At 48.2% G+C, this 18,869-nt stretch overlaps 1 protein-coding gene, 2 long non-coding RNA genes and 1 pseudogene across 3 annotated transcripts; 2 read left to right on the top strand and 2 right to left on the bottom strand.

Moving 5' to 3' along the window:
• Window positions 1–4,729: 4,729 nt before the first annotated feature.
• LOC126947456 (uncharacterized) lies at window positions 4,730–6,747 on the bottom strand (annotated as a pseudogene).
• Window positions 6,748–11,870: 5,123 nt separating this feature from the next.
• On the top strand, window positions 11,871–12,653 carry LOC126947458 (uncharacterized). The gene is made up of 3 exons (XR_007723088.1): window positions 11,871–11,933; window positions 12,314–12,536; window positions 12,584–12,653. It is a non-coding gene; the product is annotated as an uncharacterized LOC126947458 (long non-coding RNA).
• A 273-nt stretch (window positions 12,654–12,926) lies between these two features.
• LOC126947459 (uncharacterized) lies at window positions 12,927–16,461 on the top strand. Its single transcript, XR_007723089.1, has 3 exons — window positions 12,927–15,498; window positions 15,724–15,780; window positions 16,388–16,461. It is a non-coding gene; the product is annotated as an uncharacterized LOC126947459 (long non-coding RNA).
• Window positions 16,462–17,293: 832 nt separating this feature from the next.
• Window positions 17,294–17,838, bottom strand: LOC126947455 (putative uncharacterized protein DIP2C-AS1). Its single transcript, XM_050778095.1, has 2 exons — window positions 17,583–17,838; window positions 17,294–17,471 (listed from the first exon to the last, which is right to left on the bottom strand). Exons 1-2 carry the CDS (start codon window positions 17,648–17,650, stop codon window positions 17,294–17,296), a joined length of 246 nt encoding a protein of 81 aa, XP_050634052.1. The 5' UTR covers window positions 17,651–17,838.
• Window positions 17,839–18,869: the final 1,031 nt, after the last annotated feature.

Below are 18,869 nucleotides of genomic sequence, written 5' to 3'. Positions count from 1 at the left end.
AATGATTAGACAATCTCATTAGAACAAGTATTATATTTTCTGTTCCTTATGTAAATGAAATCATCTTAATCCAGGCCGATGTTGGCAGGAATGGTCACGTTTAAAATGGGTAAGATGTTTATGTGATGTGTGGACCTCCCCCATATCGTCTCTGGAACATTCCAGAACTTCCATCTCAATTCTCACTTGTTGACACCCTACCTTGTTTTGTGATTATTCTTGTTTGCATCAGAATTTTGAATCCACATACCTGAGATGATACTTACGTATGCATGTACACATGCATGTGTGTGCATGTGTGTATGCGTGTGTATGTGCGTGTATGCGTGTCCATGTGCACGTGTATATGCATGTATGTGTGTGCATGTGTATGTGTGTGTGTGTGTGTGTGTATGTGTGTGTGTATATGTGTGTGTGTATGCATGCATGTGCATATGTGTGCATGCATAGGTATGCATGCACACATGTGTACATGTGCATGCACATGTGCACGTGCATATACATGTGTGTGTGTGTGTATGCACATATGTACACGTGTGTGTACATGTGTAGGTATGTGTATGCATGTGTATGCATGTGTGTGCACACAGATATACCTTTTCCTTTCATACAGGCTGTTTTGAGTATTGCTGTTAGGCAGTGACAACTTTCCGTTTCCTCAGTCAGAAAATGGGTAGCTCATCATTAATAAAGATGAGCATTCAATATCAGGAATCCCTAAAGACAATTGAAATTGTCATATTAAATAAATAAATTCCAAAACAAAGATAGTGTTCTGTACTATGTGTTCACATTGAACTTTCTTATAAAAATTGTGTGTGATGTTTCCCACTTATTGGAAATCACATGACTAGTTTAAGCCAAAACGTGGAATATTAATTCTGTCTTCAGATCACTTTTACATATTTATGATTGATCTGTTCTGCTGTTCTGGAAGCTCTGAAAGCCACTCTGTCTTACCCTAGCTGGTGCCACGGTTGTGAGAATTCAGGGAAACGAGGTGTCTGCCAGTTTCAGTATTTTAGATCTCAAGCTGCCTCTTTTCTGCATCATAAACCAGTCTTAAAGAAAGACACAGTGTGACTTGCAGTGGATTATATCAGTTTTATTTTCTGTGGCTGAATCGTCACTCTACCTTGTGAATTAATGTTATTTTTCAGATCGTCTTCATAACACAGGGAGGTTCTCCAGTGTTGAGTGCAGGTTCAGTGAAAGCACTAACACTGTTACTACGGACTTCAACAGACTTGTTTTCTGAGGTGATAACCCTGGAGTCAGGCATTCAGTGTCCGCCCATCACTTCACTTGGTTCCGAGTTCTCGGTCCCCTCCCTGCTCTCCTTCCCCTGCACCCTTACTTCTGTCTTACCTTCTTTTTGACTCATAGGCCCTCGGCAGATGGTGTGTTGGGGGCAGGTGTCTGCTGTGAATCTTCGATAACCTTGAGAGAGAACTTTTTCTTTGGAGCAAGACCCCTCTCAATAAACTTTCAGTAGCCCGAGTATCATCTGTTGTGTGAACTATTTGTGGAAAATGTTCAGCATTTTTCCTTGGATTTTGGCCGATCTTTCTCCACCTGCCAGTTTCTTCTCAGTTTGCCATGTCTGTACCCTCACCAACCCCGTTCCAGCCCTGGTTACGTGTGAAGTAATTGAAGCAGAGCTCTGCAGATGAGAGAGTGTGTGTCGCCCCCCGAGTTCCCTTCCTGGCCTCTGAGTGTGGGTTGTGTTTTGTTCCGAGGGACGACTCTGAGGCTCCTGGCCCCTGTTTTGGAGCACCCCACACCAAAGTGGGTGTAAAATGAAAACTGGGTTTATGCTGTATTATTATAATTCATAGAGCAGATGATAAAAATGCTTGAATCTGAACAGCAGCTGAAAATGAGGACATGGTACCAGTTTGGATGTTGGACGACCTTCTTGAAAAAACTTTCATCATACTTTAGAAACCGTGCGTGTGCTGTTTTCTATTTCATACTTAGAATCTGTACAGTGTGTGTTGTATGAATGTGTTGTATGAGTGTGTTGTGTTGTATGTGAGTTGCATGGGTTGTATGTGTGTTGTATGTGCATATTGTGTTGAGTTGCATTTATTGTATGTTTGAGTGTTGTGTGTTTGTGTGTTGTTGTATTGTGTGTTTGTGTTGTGTTGTGTGTGTTTTTGTGTGTGTGTAGTGTGTGTGTGTTGTGTGTTGTATGTGTGTGTGTGTGTATGTGTTGTATGTGTTGTGTGATGTTGTGTGTGTGTGTGTATGTGTGTGTGTGTGTGTGTGTGTGTGTGTGTGTGTGTGTGTGTGTGTGTGTGTGTGTGTGTGTGTGTGTGTGTGTGTGTGTGTGTGTGTGTGTGTGTGTGTGTGTGTGTTGTGTGTGTGTGTGTGTGTTGTGTGTGTGTGTGTGTGTGTGTGTGTGTGTGTGTGTGTGTGTGTGTGTGTTGTATGTGTGTGTGTGTGTGTGTGTGTGTGTGTTTGTGTGTTGTGTGTGTGTGTGTGTGTGTGTGTGTGTGTGTGTGTGTGTGTGTATGTTGTGTGTGTGTTGTGTGTGTGTGTGTTGCATGTGTGTGTGTGTGTGTGTGTGTGAGTGTGTTGTATGTGTATGTGTGTTGTGTGTGTGTGTGTGTGTGTGTGTGTGTGTGTGTGTGTGTGTGTGTATGTGTATGCATGTGTGTGTTGTGTGTGTGTGTGTGTGTGTGTGTGTGTGTGTGTGTGTTGTGTGTGTGTGTGTGTGTGTGTGTGTTGTGTGTTGTGTGTGTGTGTGTGCTGTGTGTGCATTGTGTGTGTGTATGTGTGTGTGTATGTTGTGTGAGTGTTGTGTGTGCATGTTGTGTTGTGTTGTGTATTGTGTGTGTGTGTGTGTGTGTGTAAATGTGTGTTGTGTTGTGAGTTGCATGTATTGGGTATGTGTTGTATAGGTTGTGTGTGTTTGTGTGTGTGTGTTGTCAGTGTTGTATAAGCGCATTGTACATGCGTGTTGTGTTGTTTGTGTTGCATGTTGTCAGTGTGTGCCGTGTGAGAGGCGGGGCATCCACATGACTGCTCCTCAGCGAGTCCTGCCTTGCAGCCCCTTCCGAGCTTGTATCCTCCCGAGCAGCCTAGAAGCAGCAGCATGTTTGCCTCTGCCCCTCCCCCCCAGGAGGCCTGTAGGTCCTGTGTGTGCGTGTGCCTCTCTTGTCTTCTTGTCTCTCTTCTCTCTCGTCGTCCTCCTGCCTCCTCCTTCTCGGGACCTGCATCCTTCCTCTGTGCTCCCTGGCAAGCCACACCTGGGATGTGGGAGTTCAGGCTCTCCCCGAAGCCGTTTGCTCCTCTCTGAAGAGCGCCCCCCTTGACTGGCCGTGAGCAGCTGGAGTGGATTGCAGGGAAGGGGATGTTCCTGTAGAGATGCCGGGGTCTTACCTGTGCACTGGGCAGGCCCTCCTGCGGAAGGGGATGGGGCGGGAGGAGCCTCTCGTGGACAAGGGGCCCACCTCCTGCCCTCCTTCCCTCTATCCCAGTCTGTTGTGAGGGAGGGCGGGGCCCTAGGTGATTTCTATGCAGATCTTCAATTATCCAGGCTGTGTATCAGAGGAAATTTGTTTTTGTGTATTTTACTTTTTTTGAGAAGTGTTGCCCAGGCTGTGTGTGTGTGTGCAACCTCCACCTGTTGCGATTCTCCTGCCTCAGCATTGTAGCTGTGATTACAGTGTGTGTGGCATTTTTTTAGTAGAGATGGGGTTTCACCATGTTGGCCAGGTTGTCTCGAACTCCTGACCTCAAGTGATCCACCCACCTCGGCCTTCCAAGGGGTTGGGGCACAGGCGTGAGCCACCGCAGCCGGTCAGCTGCCTCTTAGTTAGAACCTGTATATTTTGTTTTAAATTTCACCTCCCGAGCAGCCTAGAAGCAGCAGCATGTTTGCCTCCCCCCCTCCAGCCTCCAGGCCCGGGCCGCTGGGTCTCTGGGCGCTCCAGGGGCGGTCTGCTCTCTCTCTTCTCTCTCTCTCTCTCTCTCTCTCTCTCGTCTCTCCTGCGCCTCTTCCTTCTCGGGACCTGCAGCCTTCCTCTGTGCTCCCTGGCAAGCCACACCTGGGATGTGGGAGTTCAGGCTCTCCCCGAAGCCGTTTGCTCCTCTCTGAAGAGCGCTCCCCTTGACTGGCCGTGAGCAGCTGGAGTGGATTGCAGGGAAGGGAGATGGGTGTTCCTGTAGAGACGCCGGGGTCTTACCTGGGGAGAACGGAGCCTGCACTGGGCAGGCCGCCCTCCTGCGGAAGGGGATGGGGCGGGAGGAGCCTCCGGTGGACAAGGGGCCCACCTCCTGCCCTCCTTCCCTCTATCCCAGTCTGTTGTGAGGGAGGGCAGGGCCCTAGGTGATTTCTATGCAGATCTTCAATTATTTCTATCATTTTGAGGGAGGGCGGGGCCCTAGGTGATTTCTATGCAGATCTTCAATTATCCAGGCTGTGAATCAAATACTTCTGTTTTTAAGATCAGAGGAAATCTCCTTTTCTTTGTCTGCTTTTATTTTATTTTATTTTATTTTTTTTATTTTATTTTATTTTACTTTTTTTGAGAAGAGTGTTGCCCAGGCTGGAGTGCGGTGGCACGATCTCGGCTCACTGCAACCTCCACCTCCCGGGTTCAAGCGATTCTCCTGCCTCAGCCTCCTAAGTAGCTGGGATTACAGGTGCCTGCCACCATATCCAGGTAATTTTTGCATTTTTAGTAGAGATGGGGTTTCACCATGTTGGCCAGGTTGGTCTCGAACTCCTGACCTCAAGTGATCCACGCACCTCGGCCTTCCAAGGGGTTGGGATTACAGGCGTGAGCCACCGCGCCCGGTCCGTCTGCCTCTTAGTTAGAACCTGTATATTTAATGTTTTAAATTTCACTTTTCCGGGTCAGAACAGTAGTGTTTCTTTTTCGTAGTGTTGCTATGAATGTCCTTTACGATTAGGAGACTGGGCTGGCTGCCCACTGGAGAGTGGCATCACTGGGTCACGGTCACCATCTGCCCCAGCAGGGTCCAGAGTGTTTAGAGTCTTTCCTGGGCGTAGACACCCTTTTGTCTGACGTTCAGATAAAACCAATCACCATATTCAGTTAATCAAAGAGATCAGAGCTGGGAACGGTTAGTGCACATCCACCTCTCCCGAGAGTGTTCACGCCTCTTCCACGCGGGGCTAGGCTGCTGCTGAGCGTGGTTCTACTGGCTGTGGGTGTGGCCTCTTTCCTCAACCACAGCCATCGCAGGCCTGCCACAGTTTTGATTCTTCTAGAAGAGAATAGGCAACACAAGAGAAACAAGATATGTTACATTTGAAACCTTTAAAAATTATTTCCTCAAACATTGTGTATATTTTTTGCCCATACCTAATGTGATAGCAATTTAGAAAAGATTAAAATGAAAAAAAAAATTTCCCCCATATTAAGTCTTTGAAAGGCATCCAACTTAGTTTTCATACAATTATTGTCTCTTTGGAGTCATACTTTATTGGTTTCAGTAATGTGTAACAAGTGCACCGGCATACACAGATTTAGGAGCAAACAGCTGCTTCATGATTATAGTTCAGCTCGCGGGGGGCCAGTTGTGGGGGTGCAGCCTGCGCCTGCCTGTGCGCCAATAGGGCTGGTCACCTTGAGCATCTGGGAGTGTCTGGGTAAGTGAGGTCTGGGCAAGGCAGCATCCACACACCTGCGTAGTTCTCACTTTGTCCACGTTATCCAGCAATGCCACAAAATTATCAAGTAAATGTTCTCCAAGCGCATATTCAATTAGTGTTTGGAAAGTGCATAGGTAGCTCATACAGCACCTTCAGGAGGAGCTAGGAGCCCAGGAATGAGAGCAGGTGTGAGGCCTGTACTCTCTTTGCATAGATAAAATATGCATGTGCATATCTGAGGCCAGAAAGTTAGATTGGGGCCAGAATGTGGAAGTCCTTACCTGTCGGATACTAGGGAGCCACTGAGGGTTTCGGAGAGAATCGCCTCTGATGTGCGGCATGCCGTGGAGCCGGGGGGACAGAGCAGGCTCATGCAGGGCACTCGCCGTGGCGAGAGGAGGAGAGAAGGCAGCCAGTGAGCTGAGCAATTCGGTGCCTGGGTCAGGAGGGGAAGAGGGAGTGCAGGAAGGCGGAAGAAGCTGCGAGTCTGCACCCCGAGGTCGGCGTTGCGCTTTGCTGGAAATCAGAGAGAAGCAAGTGTGGACCTGACTCGGAGATACTTACAGACACCACTGCAAGCTGCGAGTTTGGAAATACAGGAGGAGGCTTGGGGAAAATGTGGAGCAGGGTGCATTTGGGAGCCTCTTACGTAGAAGTGCAGGTCAAGTAGCCAGAGTGTGAGGCGTGCATGTCTGGAGAGAGGAGGCCAAAGGAAAGCCCACATTTGGAAATGGAGGAAGGGTTGGAAGACCCAGAAAAGGCCCTGCTTAGAGTCCAGAGAAGAGCTGGATGGCGCAGTTCACTAAAGCCCAGAGCCGAGAGTTTCCAGGAGAAAGTCCCAAGTGTTTTTGAAAACCAGGGGGCAGGACTCCAGTTGGAGCCTGCGAGGGGAGCCTGGCGGCCCTGATCCCTGAGAGCAGCCAGAGCCTGGGGGTCTCGCGGAAGTGGGTGGGAAGTGCAGGGAGCAGGTGGAGATGGTCCTTCAAGGCCTGGTGCTTCACACGGGCAGCCAGCCGTGGACCAAGACGCAGCTGGAGAGGGGCCTGAACCCAGAGCGTCTCCAGGTGAAGCAGGGAGCCGGGAAGGGCAAAGGTATCCGGAAGAAAGGGGGCAGGCATGGAGCCAGGTCCCCAGGGAGGCTGCAGTCTTCTTTCTCTGTTCATGGACTGGTTGTTGGTTATTTTGAGTTCTCAAAGTCATCCACTCGGTGCGGTCCAGAGAAAGTTCCCAGGGGTCTCAAGCCCAGAGCAGGCCTTGTGCTTTTCCGAACACGGTGCGTGTTGACTCAGGGTTACCGTCAATGGCTAATTCTAGCGTGTCTTTTGTTGAAGTCTGCAGAAGAGCCTCAACCAGCACCAGCTTTTGAAGAACTTAGAAAACTTGTGTTCTTCTGATTCTGGGATTTTTGCCTGAAATGCCTCGTATATTTTTGGCTAGGTGTTCTTAGCACTTGTGTTACGGCATTTGGAGCTCTGTATTTTTGTGATGTGCTAGCTGTGAGGATGTTTAAAATTAGATTCCTAGAAATCAGGTTATAGGAGCTCTCGGCCACGCTTCATGGGTTATGTTTTGACCCCTCATAGTGGATCCCGTTGCGGTGGCTATTCTTAGTATTTGTGGAACACCTGACTCGTGATGCTAGGAGAATGTGATTTGTTTTCTTTGTAAGTCTAAAGTCTAATGACCTTGTAGAGTCTTTATACCCATCTCTTATAAATCAGCTTTAATGTACTTGAAAGTGTCCTCATTGTGCCCTTGAAAAGCAGGTGCACATTTTAAAAGTCATCCTTTTAAAATCCTTTTCTGCAGCCTGTGCCCTTTGTCTGTTTTGTTTCCTTCACTGCAACATCATGAAACAGGGACAAGGGCTAGAATCTCTGTTTCATACACAGAGCTTGAAACAGGGACAAGGACTAGAATCTCCGTTTCATCCACAGAGCTGAACTGTGCTGAGCGACCTGCTTTGCCGACGTCTGTTTCTGTCGTGAGAGGGAGCCCAGGCCTCTTGACTTTTCCTTTTGTACATTTTCAAAAAGAATATTTTTTCCTCTCTCGGGTCCATTCCACTGTGGGATTCTCTCCTAAGGCTGTTTCTTTGCCTTCCATTTTGACAACTATGATTTAGTTTCTGAGATGATGAAAGGGCAGTGAAAAGGCCTGGGAAAGAGAAAGCAGGAAGGGAAGGAATTATCTCATGATTTTAGTCAGAAGGAAATCACTCAGACAGAAACGCTATTACAAGTGGTCAGATCCCAGGAAGTGGGATTGAATAAGTGGCATCGTATCACACAACTCTGTTTTACATTCTTGCTGTTGCCAGGGGTAACGAAAAGAACGAGTATATTCATTCCGAGGTCAAATATATATCTTTGCTGACTCTGACTATAATTAGCAGAATTCGTTCAGTTCAAGTTTGAGAAAACCTTTACAGAAGAGGGTCTTCGTGCACGTGTGCCTATTTCTATTTGTATGTTCACATGTATTTGAGTATAAATGTGTGTGTGCCGTGTGTGAGACCTCATTATTTGAAATCAAGAAATGTGCAGTAGAGCTTATTAATTACGAGAAGGTACATTTGGGGGATAAACCACTTTGTTTAGAATTGAATAATGGGGTCCTTGAGGGGTGTATATATGTATGTGTGTTTGCATTTATGTGTATGAAAAGTGTGTATTGCATGTATATGTGTTGTGCATGTATGTGTGCCTTTGTGTGTAATGTACACGTGCATGCATGTGTATATGTGTGCATGTGTATCTGTGTTGCATGTATGTGTGTGCATGTGTTACATGTTTAGGCATGACTGTGCACACATGTGGAAATATGCATACATGGTGCTCGTGTGTGTGTATAGTTATACATGTATATTTGTGCATGTTATGTCTATGCATTTACTTATGTATGTGTGTGTCAGAATGTATATGCATGAAAGTGTATGTATATGCATGTGTGTTTGTGTGTGTTGTTGTGTGTGTGTGTGTGTGTGTGTGTGTGTGTGTGTGTGTGTGTGTGTGTGTAGTGTTGTGTGTATGTGCATGTGTGTGTATTATGTGTTGTGTTATGTGATGTATATGTGATGTATGTGTGTGTGTGCATGTGTGTGTATGTATGTGCATGTGTGTGTGTGTGTGTGTGTGCATGTGTGTGTGTGTGTGTGTGTGTGTGTGATATGTGTCTGTGCATGCATGCATGTGCACATTTGATTTGTGAGTCCTCTCTGGGAGGGGCATGTTCCTGGAGACAGTGCATGGGATCCTCCGCTGTCCTCTCAGGGAGAGAGACATTGTGAAGGTTCGAGCCATTAGGTAAACATGCCTGATGTTCTATAAAATATATATTTACATATACCACTGGGGTTAAATATATGTTAAATGGGTGCAAAGCTGTTATATTGCATTAAAAGTCATGTTAATACTTCCTTGTTAAAGGCTCTGTGAATGACTTCCTGTACATGGGACATAATACACCACACAGAATTACAGCGGGTCAATGATATTTGCCAGGAGGTCTGGCTTATGATTGGTATTTCTAGTTGCAGACATGCAGGTTGAGCTTTGCTGGACTTAGAGGAGGGTCATTGACTCTGCCCACTGAATGATACCAGCCTCTCTGCTGCTTCCTTGTTCTGCCGGCTTCATCCAGAGCTGGGACAGCTGCTCTCAGACGCATTGTACTTTTCTCTCCATAAAAATCTGCAGCATTTGTTAGCAGTCCAGTAGCAGACCGAGTGGCAGGTCCAGGGGCAGGTCCAGGGTCAGGTCCAGGGTCAGGTCCAGCAGGTCCAGTGTCAGGTCCAGGGGCAGGTCCAGCGTCAGGTCCAGGGGCAGGTCCAGCCGCAGGTCCAGTGTCAGGTCCAGTATCAGGTCCAGCAGCAGGTCCAGCCAACTTTCCACCTGGCCCATGTGAAAATGTACCCTCTCCCTTCCATTTTTCACAGCAGTAGTTATTAGTAGAGCCTACTGCCATTTCTCCTTGAGTTCCTCACAGTGGATGGTAAGCATTTGCTTTATTAAAGGAAAGTTCCATGCTCTTTGTGCTAAGTCTCCTCTGCCTTTCTGTGAGAGGCTAGAATTGGGATCGACCCTCAGCTGTGCCAGAGCCTTGGTTCTGGAATCTACTCTGTCTCAGTTCTGGAATCTACTCTGTCCTTGTTGCCTTCCATCCCCGACAGCCATCTGTCTTCCTGTCACTCCTTCAACACGGAGTCCAGCAGTGTGCACACAGGTGAGCGTGTGTGGATGCTGGTTTCATAGGATCTTATCGGGACCTTAGTCATCTTTTCACTAGGAAACCTGACACTGCAAAGGACTTACAGAAAAGCCCAAAGAAGCTGTATCAATAGAATCATAGAGACAGAATTCTATAACCATAGGAAATGGCATTGATTATCATGAAATGTGCATTTATGTGAGGCATAGTAAAACATCACATTTCTTACGGGGTAAGAGCTTGGGAAAGAGATTATGAAAGTATAACTAGCTCTACTCTTGTATCGTGGAGGATGGTAAAGTGATGCAAGATTATTGTATAGAATGGAACAAACAGAATAGAATTATACAGAGTAGCGCAGAATAGAACAAATAGTATAATGTTATATAGGGTAGCATAGAACAGAAGAAACATTGTAACATTATGTAGTATAGTATACAATAGGACAAATAGTATTGCATGGTCTAGAATAGAACAAGTGGGATAGTATTGCAGAGTATACAGTTGAACTAATGGCGTAGTATTGCATAGCATAATACAGTCTAGATTAGAACACACAGCATAGTATTAATATTACGTAGTGTGGTGTGGAATAGTAGAGTCGCATGGCACAGAACAGAGAGGATAGTGCTCTGTAGCACTGATGCAGGAGTTTTGCTCTTTAGCTCAGCTGAGTCCAGGTTCTTGTCTCATGACCAGGAAGAAACAGGCACGTGGACATCGAAGAGTGAGTGCAGTGGAACTTATTAAGCTAAAAGGAAAGCTCTCGGCGAAAACAGGGGTCCTGAGAGCAGGTTGCTTGTTGCCCCCTTCCCAGCTGACTACAAGAGCTTTTATATAGAAGCTGATGGGGCTGGGCTCCCTGTCTGTGTAAGGAGCGATTTTCTGGTGGCTCCACCCCATTCCCCCGTGCGCATGGGGGCCCTTAGTCTGCTGTGAGCATGTTTGGCCAGCCCCCTGTGCAAGTCCCCCTATCTGCACAAAACATGGAGGCTGGAGGCTCTCTGAGACCCTTTCCTTACTGTCTGCCTAAAGCAAGCTGGCTAACTCCTTTCCGTATAGAAGAAAATAGAATAGAATAGAACAGATAGTACAGTATTATATAGTATAGAATGAAACTGTTGTATTCTATCGTAGAGAATGGAATAGTATAGAATAGAACAAACAGATCGTACTAGTGTAGTATAGAATAGTAGCCTCATGCAGCACGGAGCAGTGTTGTGCTCCCTATGTACAGAGTGTAACCACCAGGAGAGCGTTCTTCAGTGGGGCGTCACTGGCCCTTCATATTTCCTTGGTTCTGTGGAAATGAGGAGAGGGAGATAAGAGGGAGGGGGAGGAGGTTGGCTTTCTTACTTTTAAGGTGCTCATTACTTCTTGGGGATCATTTGATGGGCTAATTTTCTTGAAGCAGCTCTGTAGATCATCTCTGACTCTGTGAGCAGTCTGGTGTAGGGTGAGCCTCTGTGGTAGTGTCATTTGAAAGTGTGGAAGTCTGTGGACTCTGTAGGGTGAAATGTGAAGCAGTCTGTGGACTCTGTAGGGTGAAATGTGGAGCAGTCTGTGGACTCTGTGTAGGGTGAAATGTGGAGCAGTCTGTGGACTCTGTAGGGTGAAATGTGGAGCAGTCTGTGGACTCTGTGTAGGGTGAAATGTGGAGCAGTCTGTGGAGGGGTGAATGTGTGAGCAGTCTGTGGACTCTGTGTAGGGTGAAATGTGGGGCAGTCTGTGGACTCTGTAGGGTGAAATGTGAAGCAGTCTGTGGACTCTGTAGGGTGAAATGTGGAGCAGTCTGTGGACTCTGTAGGGTGAAATGTGAGCAGTCTGTGGACTCTGTGTAGGGTGAAATGTGAAGCAGTCTGTGGACTCTGTAGGGTGAAATGTGAAACTGTGTGGGTGAAAGTGGAGCAGTCTGTGGACTCTGTAGGGTGAAATGTGGAGCAGTCTGTGGACTCTGTGAAATGTGGAGCAGTCTGTGGACTCTGTAGGGTGAAATGTGAAGCAGTCTGTGGACTCTGTAGGGTGAAATGTGGCAGTCTGTGGACTCTGTAGGGTGAAATGTGGAGCAGTCTGTGGACTCTGTAGGGTGAAATGTGTGACTCTGTAGGGTGAAAGTGTGGAGCAGTCTGTGGACTGTGTAGGGTGAAATGTGGAGCAGTCTGTGGACTCTGTAGGGTGAAAAAGCAGTCTGTGGACTCTGTGTAGGGTGAAATGTGGGGCAGTCTGTGGACTCTGTAGGGTGAAATGTGGAAGCAGTCTGTGGACTCTGTGTAGGGTGAAATGTGGAGCAGTCTGTGGACTCTGTGTAGGGTGAAATGTGGAGCAGTCTGTGGACTCTGTAGGGTGAAATGTGGAGCAGTCTGTGGACTCTGTGTAGGGTGAAATGTGGGCAGTCTGTGGACTCTGTAGGGTGAAATGTGGAGCAGTCTGTGGACTCTGTAGGGTGAAATGTGAAACAGTCTGTGGACTCTGTAGGGTGCAGTCTGTGGACTCTGTGTAGGGTGAAATGTGGAGCAGTCTGTGGACTCTGTAGGGTGAAATGTGGAGCAGTCTGTGGACTCTGTAGGGTGAAATGTGGAGCAGTCTGTGGACTCTGTGTAGGGTGAAATGTGAAGCAGTCTGTGGACTCTGTAGGGTGAAATGTGGGGCAGTCTGTGGACTCTGTAGGGTGAAATGTGGAGCAGTCTGTGGACTCTGTGTAGGGTGAAATGTGCAGTCTGTGACTCTGTAGGGTGAAATGTGGAGCAGTCTGAAATGTGGGCAGTCTGTGGTCTCTGTAGGGTGAAATGTGGGGCAGTCTGTGGACTCTGTAGGGTGAAAAATGTGCAGTCTGTGGACTCTGTAGGGTGAAATGTGGAGCAGTCTGTGGACTCTGTAGGGTGAAATGTGGAGCAGTCTGTGGACTCTGTAGGGTGAAATGTGGAGCAGTCTGTGGACTCTGTAGGGTGAAATGTGGAGCAGTCTGTGGACTCTGTGTAGGGTGAAATGTGAGCAGTCTGTGAAAAAAGCAGTCTGTGGACTCTGTAGGGTGAAATGTGCAGTCTGTCAGTCTGTGACTCTGGCTCTGAGCAGTCTGTGGACTCATGAAATGAGGTGTTTTATGTAAACAGTTGTCTCGTGCCTGGCACATGGCAGAGCCTCCGTGGATCTTGCTGTTGTGAACTTTCTGATAACTTCTCTACAGTGCCCTCCACACTATAAATACCACACATTGTGGGAAGTCCGGGCCTTTTCAAAGGCTGGGTTTCATTTTAACAAAATTGGAAAGCCCTGCATATTTGGAGTGGCCAGATCATCCTGCACTTAAATGACTTCACCTGTCCAGCTGGGTACAGCTGTCTTTTCTGTTTTTTCTCCGTTTCTTTCATCTGGCAGTCTCTTCAGGGAAACCTTGACTTTGTTGTCAGGAAAACACTGATTAGCGAGAGATCAGATAGCAGCTGTGAAGAATGAAAGCCACACTAGTGCCTGATGAGGAGAGATGCACCTCCCTGCGTGCTGCCAAGGTTTATGGAGCGGAATTCCCTGACGCCGCTGCCCTCACTGCCTGCACCTGCATCTGCTGTGGGTTCATTTCCTTATTGGACTTGGCTGGGGACCGCCTAAGGGGTGGATGGGTCAGGACTGGGTAATCTGGGGAAGGTGTGCGCAGCATTCCTGTTTGCAGTCTGTGTCCCTGTTGGAAGAGATGCTTTTAGCGCATCCGTTAATCCAGACGTGATTAGCAAGCAGTGTCTCTCCCAGGTGAGAGTTGGTGCATCTCTGCTGAGCCACTTCTGACTTCATCCTTTTTCAAGTCTGTTACAAAGAGAACTTTGGTTTCTCAAGGTTTAAGAATTAATGTCAAAGAGCAATTTAGTGTTCTTTTTGAGTCGCCAGCCTGGCTGTGGATGATTCGTGAGTCCTTGGTGGTCAGGGCCACAGCACAATCGGTGGGCCGTCTGTTCCCCACCCTGGTGGATACTTTCTCACCCAAAGAAATGTATTCTGTTAACATGTCTCAATTAGAATATTTTAGTAGGAGACAGAGTTATGGCTCTTGTTTTAATTTGTAATAGATGATTACTGTAGCAGGATCAAGGTTGAGACTTGCAGTGTAGCTCATGGAAAACATTGATTAGAAACACCCAAAATATATCACCAGCTTTGTTGCTGCAGCTCCAAGGGACTAGGAATGCATATGTTGTTTTTTTTTTTTTTTTTATTTATTATTTTTATTATTTTTTTTTTTGAGACAGAGTCTTGCTCTGTCACCCAGGCTGGATTGCAGTGGCATAATCTCAGCTCACTGTAACCTCTGCTTCCAGGGTTCAAGAGAATCTTGTGTCTCAGCCTCCCGAGTAGCTGGGATTACAGGTGCCTGCCACCATGCCCAGCTAATTTTTGTATTTTTAGTAGAGACAGGGGTCTCACCGTGTTGGCCAGGCTGGTCTTGAACTCCTGACCTCAAGTGATCTGCCAACCTTGGCCTCCCAAAGTGCTGGCATTACAGGCATGAGCCACTGTGCCTGGCCGCCATGACCATTTTAAATGTGGCACTGAATATCTGCCTTTTTTTTTTTTTTTTTTTTTTTAAGAAGTGCAGATGTCACCCCTCACACCTCTATTCTGGGGCTGGCCTGGGCTGGCCAGCAGGGTTCCCAGGCTCGAGGCCATGTCTGAAGTGTTGTTGGACAATGTGGATCTGTGACCCTTGGTCTTTGGGGACGTGGGGCACCCCGAGACACCCACAGTCTTGCGAGGGTTTACGGCTCTGTGTGTGGCTGCTGTGAGGCAGCTTTGGGCGGGGAGGAAGGAGAGCAGAGCCCATCTGTCCTGGTGCGGAAAATGCCCAAGAAAGTAAAGAAATGGTACAAAAAAATCATCATCTGCCCTGGTGCCATTTCTGTTAAAAAAAAAAAAAAAAAAAAAAAAAGAAAAATTCACTCTGAATGTGGTTCTGTGCTTGAGGAGGATAAAAATACCTGGAAAGACGCACAAAGTGTTCTTATGGGGTCAGCGCCGGGAAGTGGGATGGGAGGCTTGGGAGTGTGTGGAAAGGAGGACGTGGCATATTTTATTCTAGTCTATTTGGTAGAGCGAGTGACGAAAGTGAAGCTTGAGTGATCCGAGCAGCTCGGCCTGGCCATGGGTAGATCCCAGCGTGTCCCGCCTCCCGCCTCCAGCTGCAGCTCTATTTCTCAGTCACAGATGAGACAGGTGGCCTGAGGCTGTGGGCGGAGGAGGGGCAGCTCGGTGTCCCCAGCACGTGACTGTCCAGGCTGCTCTTGGGCCAGCCTGAGGGAAGGGGCGGAGGAGAGCTGGGAGGGTGCACAGTGCGTCCCCCTCCCCCGCCCTGGGACTGAGGTGAGCCCAGGCTGCTGTCAGGATGGAGGAAGATGCCCTCAGGACGGAGGAAGAGGCCGGTGGAGTTTGGTCAGCAGCCAGTGTGGTCTTTCCCACAGGGGATACGCAGTGCGCCAACTCGCAGGAAAAAACTCTGCTTTAGTTTTTAAATTTTGCTCATTCTGTTTATCGTGCTGGTCATGGTAAGATTTGGATATTGTTGGTAGGAATCAGTGTCAATTGCATACAGTTGACTCTTGTCCAACACAAGCTTGAGCTTTGCGGGTCAACTTATAGGTGGATTTTTTCAACCAAACTCAGGGAGAAAATACAGTGTTCTGCTACGTGAAACGCATGTCGGAGGGCTGATTCTTTGTGAACACTGCATGTCGGAGGGCTGATTCTTTGTTACAGTGTTCTGCCATGTGAAAAGGGCTGATTGTGTTACTGCCATGTGAAATGCGTGTCGGAGGGCTGACTGTGTCACGCAGTACACTGCCAGGTTCGGAGGGCGACTGTGTACACGCCAGTGTTCTGCCCACTGTGTGCAGAAAATACAGTGTTCTGCCATGTGAAATGCGTGTCGGAGGGCCGACTGTGTACACGCAGAAAATACAGTGTTCTGCCATGTGCCCCAGAAAATTGGCTGACCGTGTACACGCAGAAAATACAGTTTCTTTTGTTTCCTGTACACTACAGTGAAATGGACTGTTACATGCAGAAAATCATGTTCTGCCATGTGAAATGCGTTCGGAGGGCCACTGTGTGAACATACAGTGCATGTGGTGTCGGAGGGCTTTAGTGTGCCATGTTGTGTTCGGAGGGCTGACTGTGTACACCAGTCTGCCATGTGAAATGCGTGTCAGTGTTCTGCCATGTGAAAAATGACTCCACGCATACACTGTTCTGCCATGTGAAATGTGTCGGAGGGCATACAGTGTTCCTGCCACGTGAAACGCGTGTCGGCGGGCTGACTCTTTGTACATGCAGTGTTCCTGCCATGTGAAATGTGTGTCCTGACTTTGTGTTTTCCTGCCAGTGAAATCAGGGCTGACTTTTTTTCCTGCCATGTGCTGCATGTTGACTTTGTCACCCCCTGCCATGTGAAACGTGTTCGGAGGGCTGACTTTGTTGTGGACTGGAAATCATGTGTTGTGCACGCAGAAAATACAGTGTTCCTGCCATGTGAAACCGTGTGACTCTTTGTACACGCAGAAAGTACAGTGTTCCTGACATGTGAAATGCGTGTCGGAAGGCTGACTTTGTACACGCAGAAAATACAGTGTTCCTGCCATGTGGCGTGTCAGGGCTGACTTTCAGTACAGTGTTCCTGCCATGTGGCTGTCGGAAGGCTGACTTTGTACACGCAGTGTGCCATGTGAAATGCGTGTGACTTTGTACACACAGGTACAGTGTTCCTGCCATGTGCATGTCGGAAGGCTGACTTTTTGCCATGTGAAACCTCTTTGTGTGTTCCTGCCAGTGTGTGAGGGCTGATCACACAGAGAAAGTACAGTGTTCCTGCCATGTGTGTCGGGGGCTGACTTTGTACACGCAGGTACAGTGTTCCTGCCATGTTGTGTGGCGGGCTGCTTTTGCAGGTACAGTGCTTGTGGTCCGTGGGGCACTTTGGCAGCAGGTACAGTGTTCCTGCCCCTGAAATGCTTGGAAGTGTTCCTGCCATGTGGCTGTGTCCTGACTTTGTACACACAGGACCTGAAACGCTGGGCCGACTCTTTGTACACGCAGAAAGTACAGTGTTCCTGCCATGTGGGTGTCCCTGGTGTGTTCCTGCCCCATGTTGGCCTTTGTACACCAGAAGGTACAGTGTTCCTGCCATGTGAAACGCGTGTCGGCACTCTTTGGCTGCAGGTTCGGCAGGTCCACCTGGGGGCCATGTGCCTGGATTTGGTGTCCATGGGGTCCTGGCCCCGACTCCCTGAGTCCTGAGGCTGGCCCCCGGGGGACCGGCTCCCTGAGGACAGCGAGGCTGTTTCTAGTAGCAGGTGGTTTATTTTGTGTTTTCCCCCTGGCTCCACACCCCATTCTCAGAGACACGGCTGTCACAGGGGGACCAGCTGGGGCAGGGGAAGAGTGGAGGGCACCTGGTAGAAGTGGCCATGGACTCTCTTAGGAACGATAACCGTGGCACCTACCGTAGATGAAGATGTTGTTGGTCTGCACTCTTCTCGTGTTGGTCTGGGGCATGCAGTGGCCGTGGGCTGGTGTGGTCCACAGCCCCGGTCTGGGGCATGCAGTGGCTTTGGGCTGGTGTGGTCCACAGCCCCGGGCTCCGTGGTCCCTGACCCTGAAATCCCATCCGGTGCTGTGTCACCTTGGGCCAGCTGTCTCCTGAGGGGAAGGGAACAGGGAACAGCCCTCCCCGCATGGCCTCCCCAGCACCACCCACCCCCAGGACCTCCAGTGTTGACCCTGCTGGGGGTTCCTCTCTCCTGGGGGGACCTTGTCCCAACAAGAGGACTCCATGGGCTGCAGGAGGTGTCGAGCTATTTTCTCTCCTGGAACTGGGTTGCTGGCAGCTCCCAGATGCAGGAGGAAAGGCTCAGAAGTGCCTTCATAATAAGGAGTTGTTGACGTGAACTTTGGACAGCAAACACTGCTTACATTTCCTTTTCCGTTTTGATGCGTTAATGGTGTGTGGCAACACCGTGACACACGGGGATGCGGGTGATGGGTGACCCCCCCGCAAGGGGGCCATGCACCTGTTTGATAATAAGAAGGCATGCTTCTCTTACTGCAAATAAAACTTTTAATGGTTTTCTGCCAGAAAGACCCTGTCCTTTATGTAGGATACATAGAGGATCATTTGGCAAAGGATTGGGGATTTGGGGTTAAACTAAAAACAAATTAATTTCATTTTATAGCACTCTGAACCCATTTGAGTTAATTATTCATTGAGAATTTGAATAGCACACACTGTTCTGACTTCCAATTTCCCCCTAATGAACGGCATTTGCTGTAACATGACAAAACCCTGAGTCTTAGAATTACTGGGTAATGTGGAAAAAGTCAAAGTTGGTTCTCTGTTGTTTTGCTTTAAGGAAATTATATTATTTTGCAGCCACTTAGTTTTCTCCTTTCCAATAAGAAAAATTGCTTTCTTACTACCTGAAAATTCGTGAAGGTCAAGGGGACACAGGCTGCAGTGCATTAAAAGCCACCATCAAATGTGGACGTGTGGTTCTCTCCCACCATCAAATGTGGATGTGGAGTTTTTCCCCTGTTTTCTCTCTCCCACCATCAAATGTGGATGTGGACTCAGTTTCGCCCCCCCTGGTCTCGCCCATCATCAAAATGTGGACCCAGTTTCCCCCTGACCCGTTTCAGTTTCCCCCGTTCTCGCCCACCATCAAATGTGGACGTGACTCAGTTTCCCTCTGTTCTTGCCCACCATCAAATGTGGACGTGGACCCCCCCCTGTTCTGGCTAACCATCCGTGGACCCAGTTTCCCCCCCTGTTCTTGCCCACCATCAAATGTGGACATGGTGGACCCAGTTTCCCCCTGTTTTCTGGCTAACCATCAAATGTGGACTGTGGATTGGACACTCTTTTCTTGCCCACCATCAAATGTTCTGTTCTCCCCACCATCAAATGGACTCAGTTTCCCCCTTCTCGCCCACCATCAAATGTGGACCCACTGGATGTGGATGTGGACCCAGTTTTCGCCCCCATCAAATGTTCTCA

This window comes from Macaca thibetana, unplaced genomic scaffold, assembly GCF_024542745.1.
Source record: "Macaca thibetana thibetana isolate TM-01 unplaced genomic scaffold, ASM2454274v1 unplaced_scaffolds599, whole genome shotgun sequence".
Lineage (NCBI taxonomy): Eukaryota > Metazoa > Chordata > Mammalia > Primates > Cercopithecidae > Macaca > Macaca thibetana.
The sequence above is the reverse complement of the archived record's forward strand: the minus strand, read 5'-3'. Positions and strand labels throughout refer to the sequence as shown.

Bases quoted from the DNA above. Each gene is read 5' to 3' on its own strand.
- LOC126947455 (XM_050778095.1), bottom strand. From the start codon at position 17,650: ATGGAGTCCTCTTGTTGGGACAAGGTCCCCCCAGGAGAGAGGAACCCC. The intron at 17,472-17,582 runs GTCCTGGGGGTG...ATGGGATTTCAG, and splicing joins CAGCAGGGTCAACACTGGAG to GGTCAGGGACCACGGAGCCC.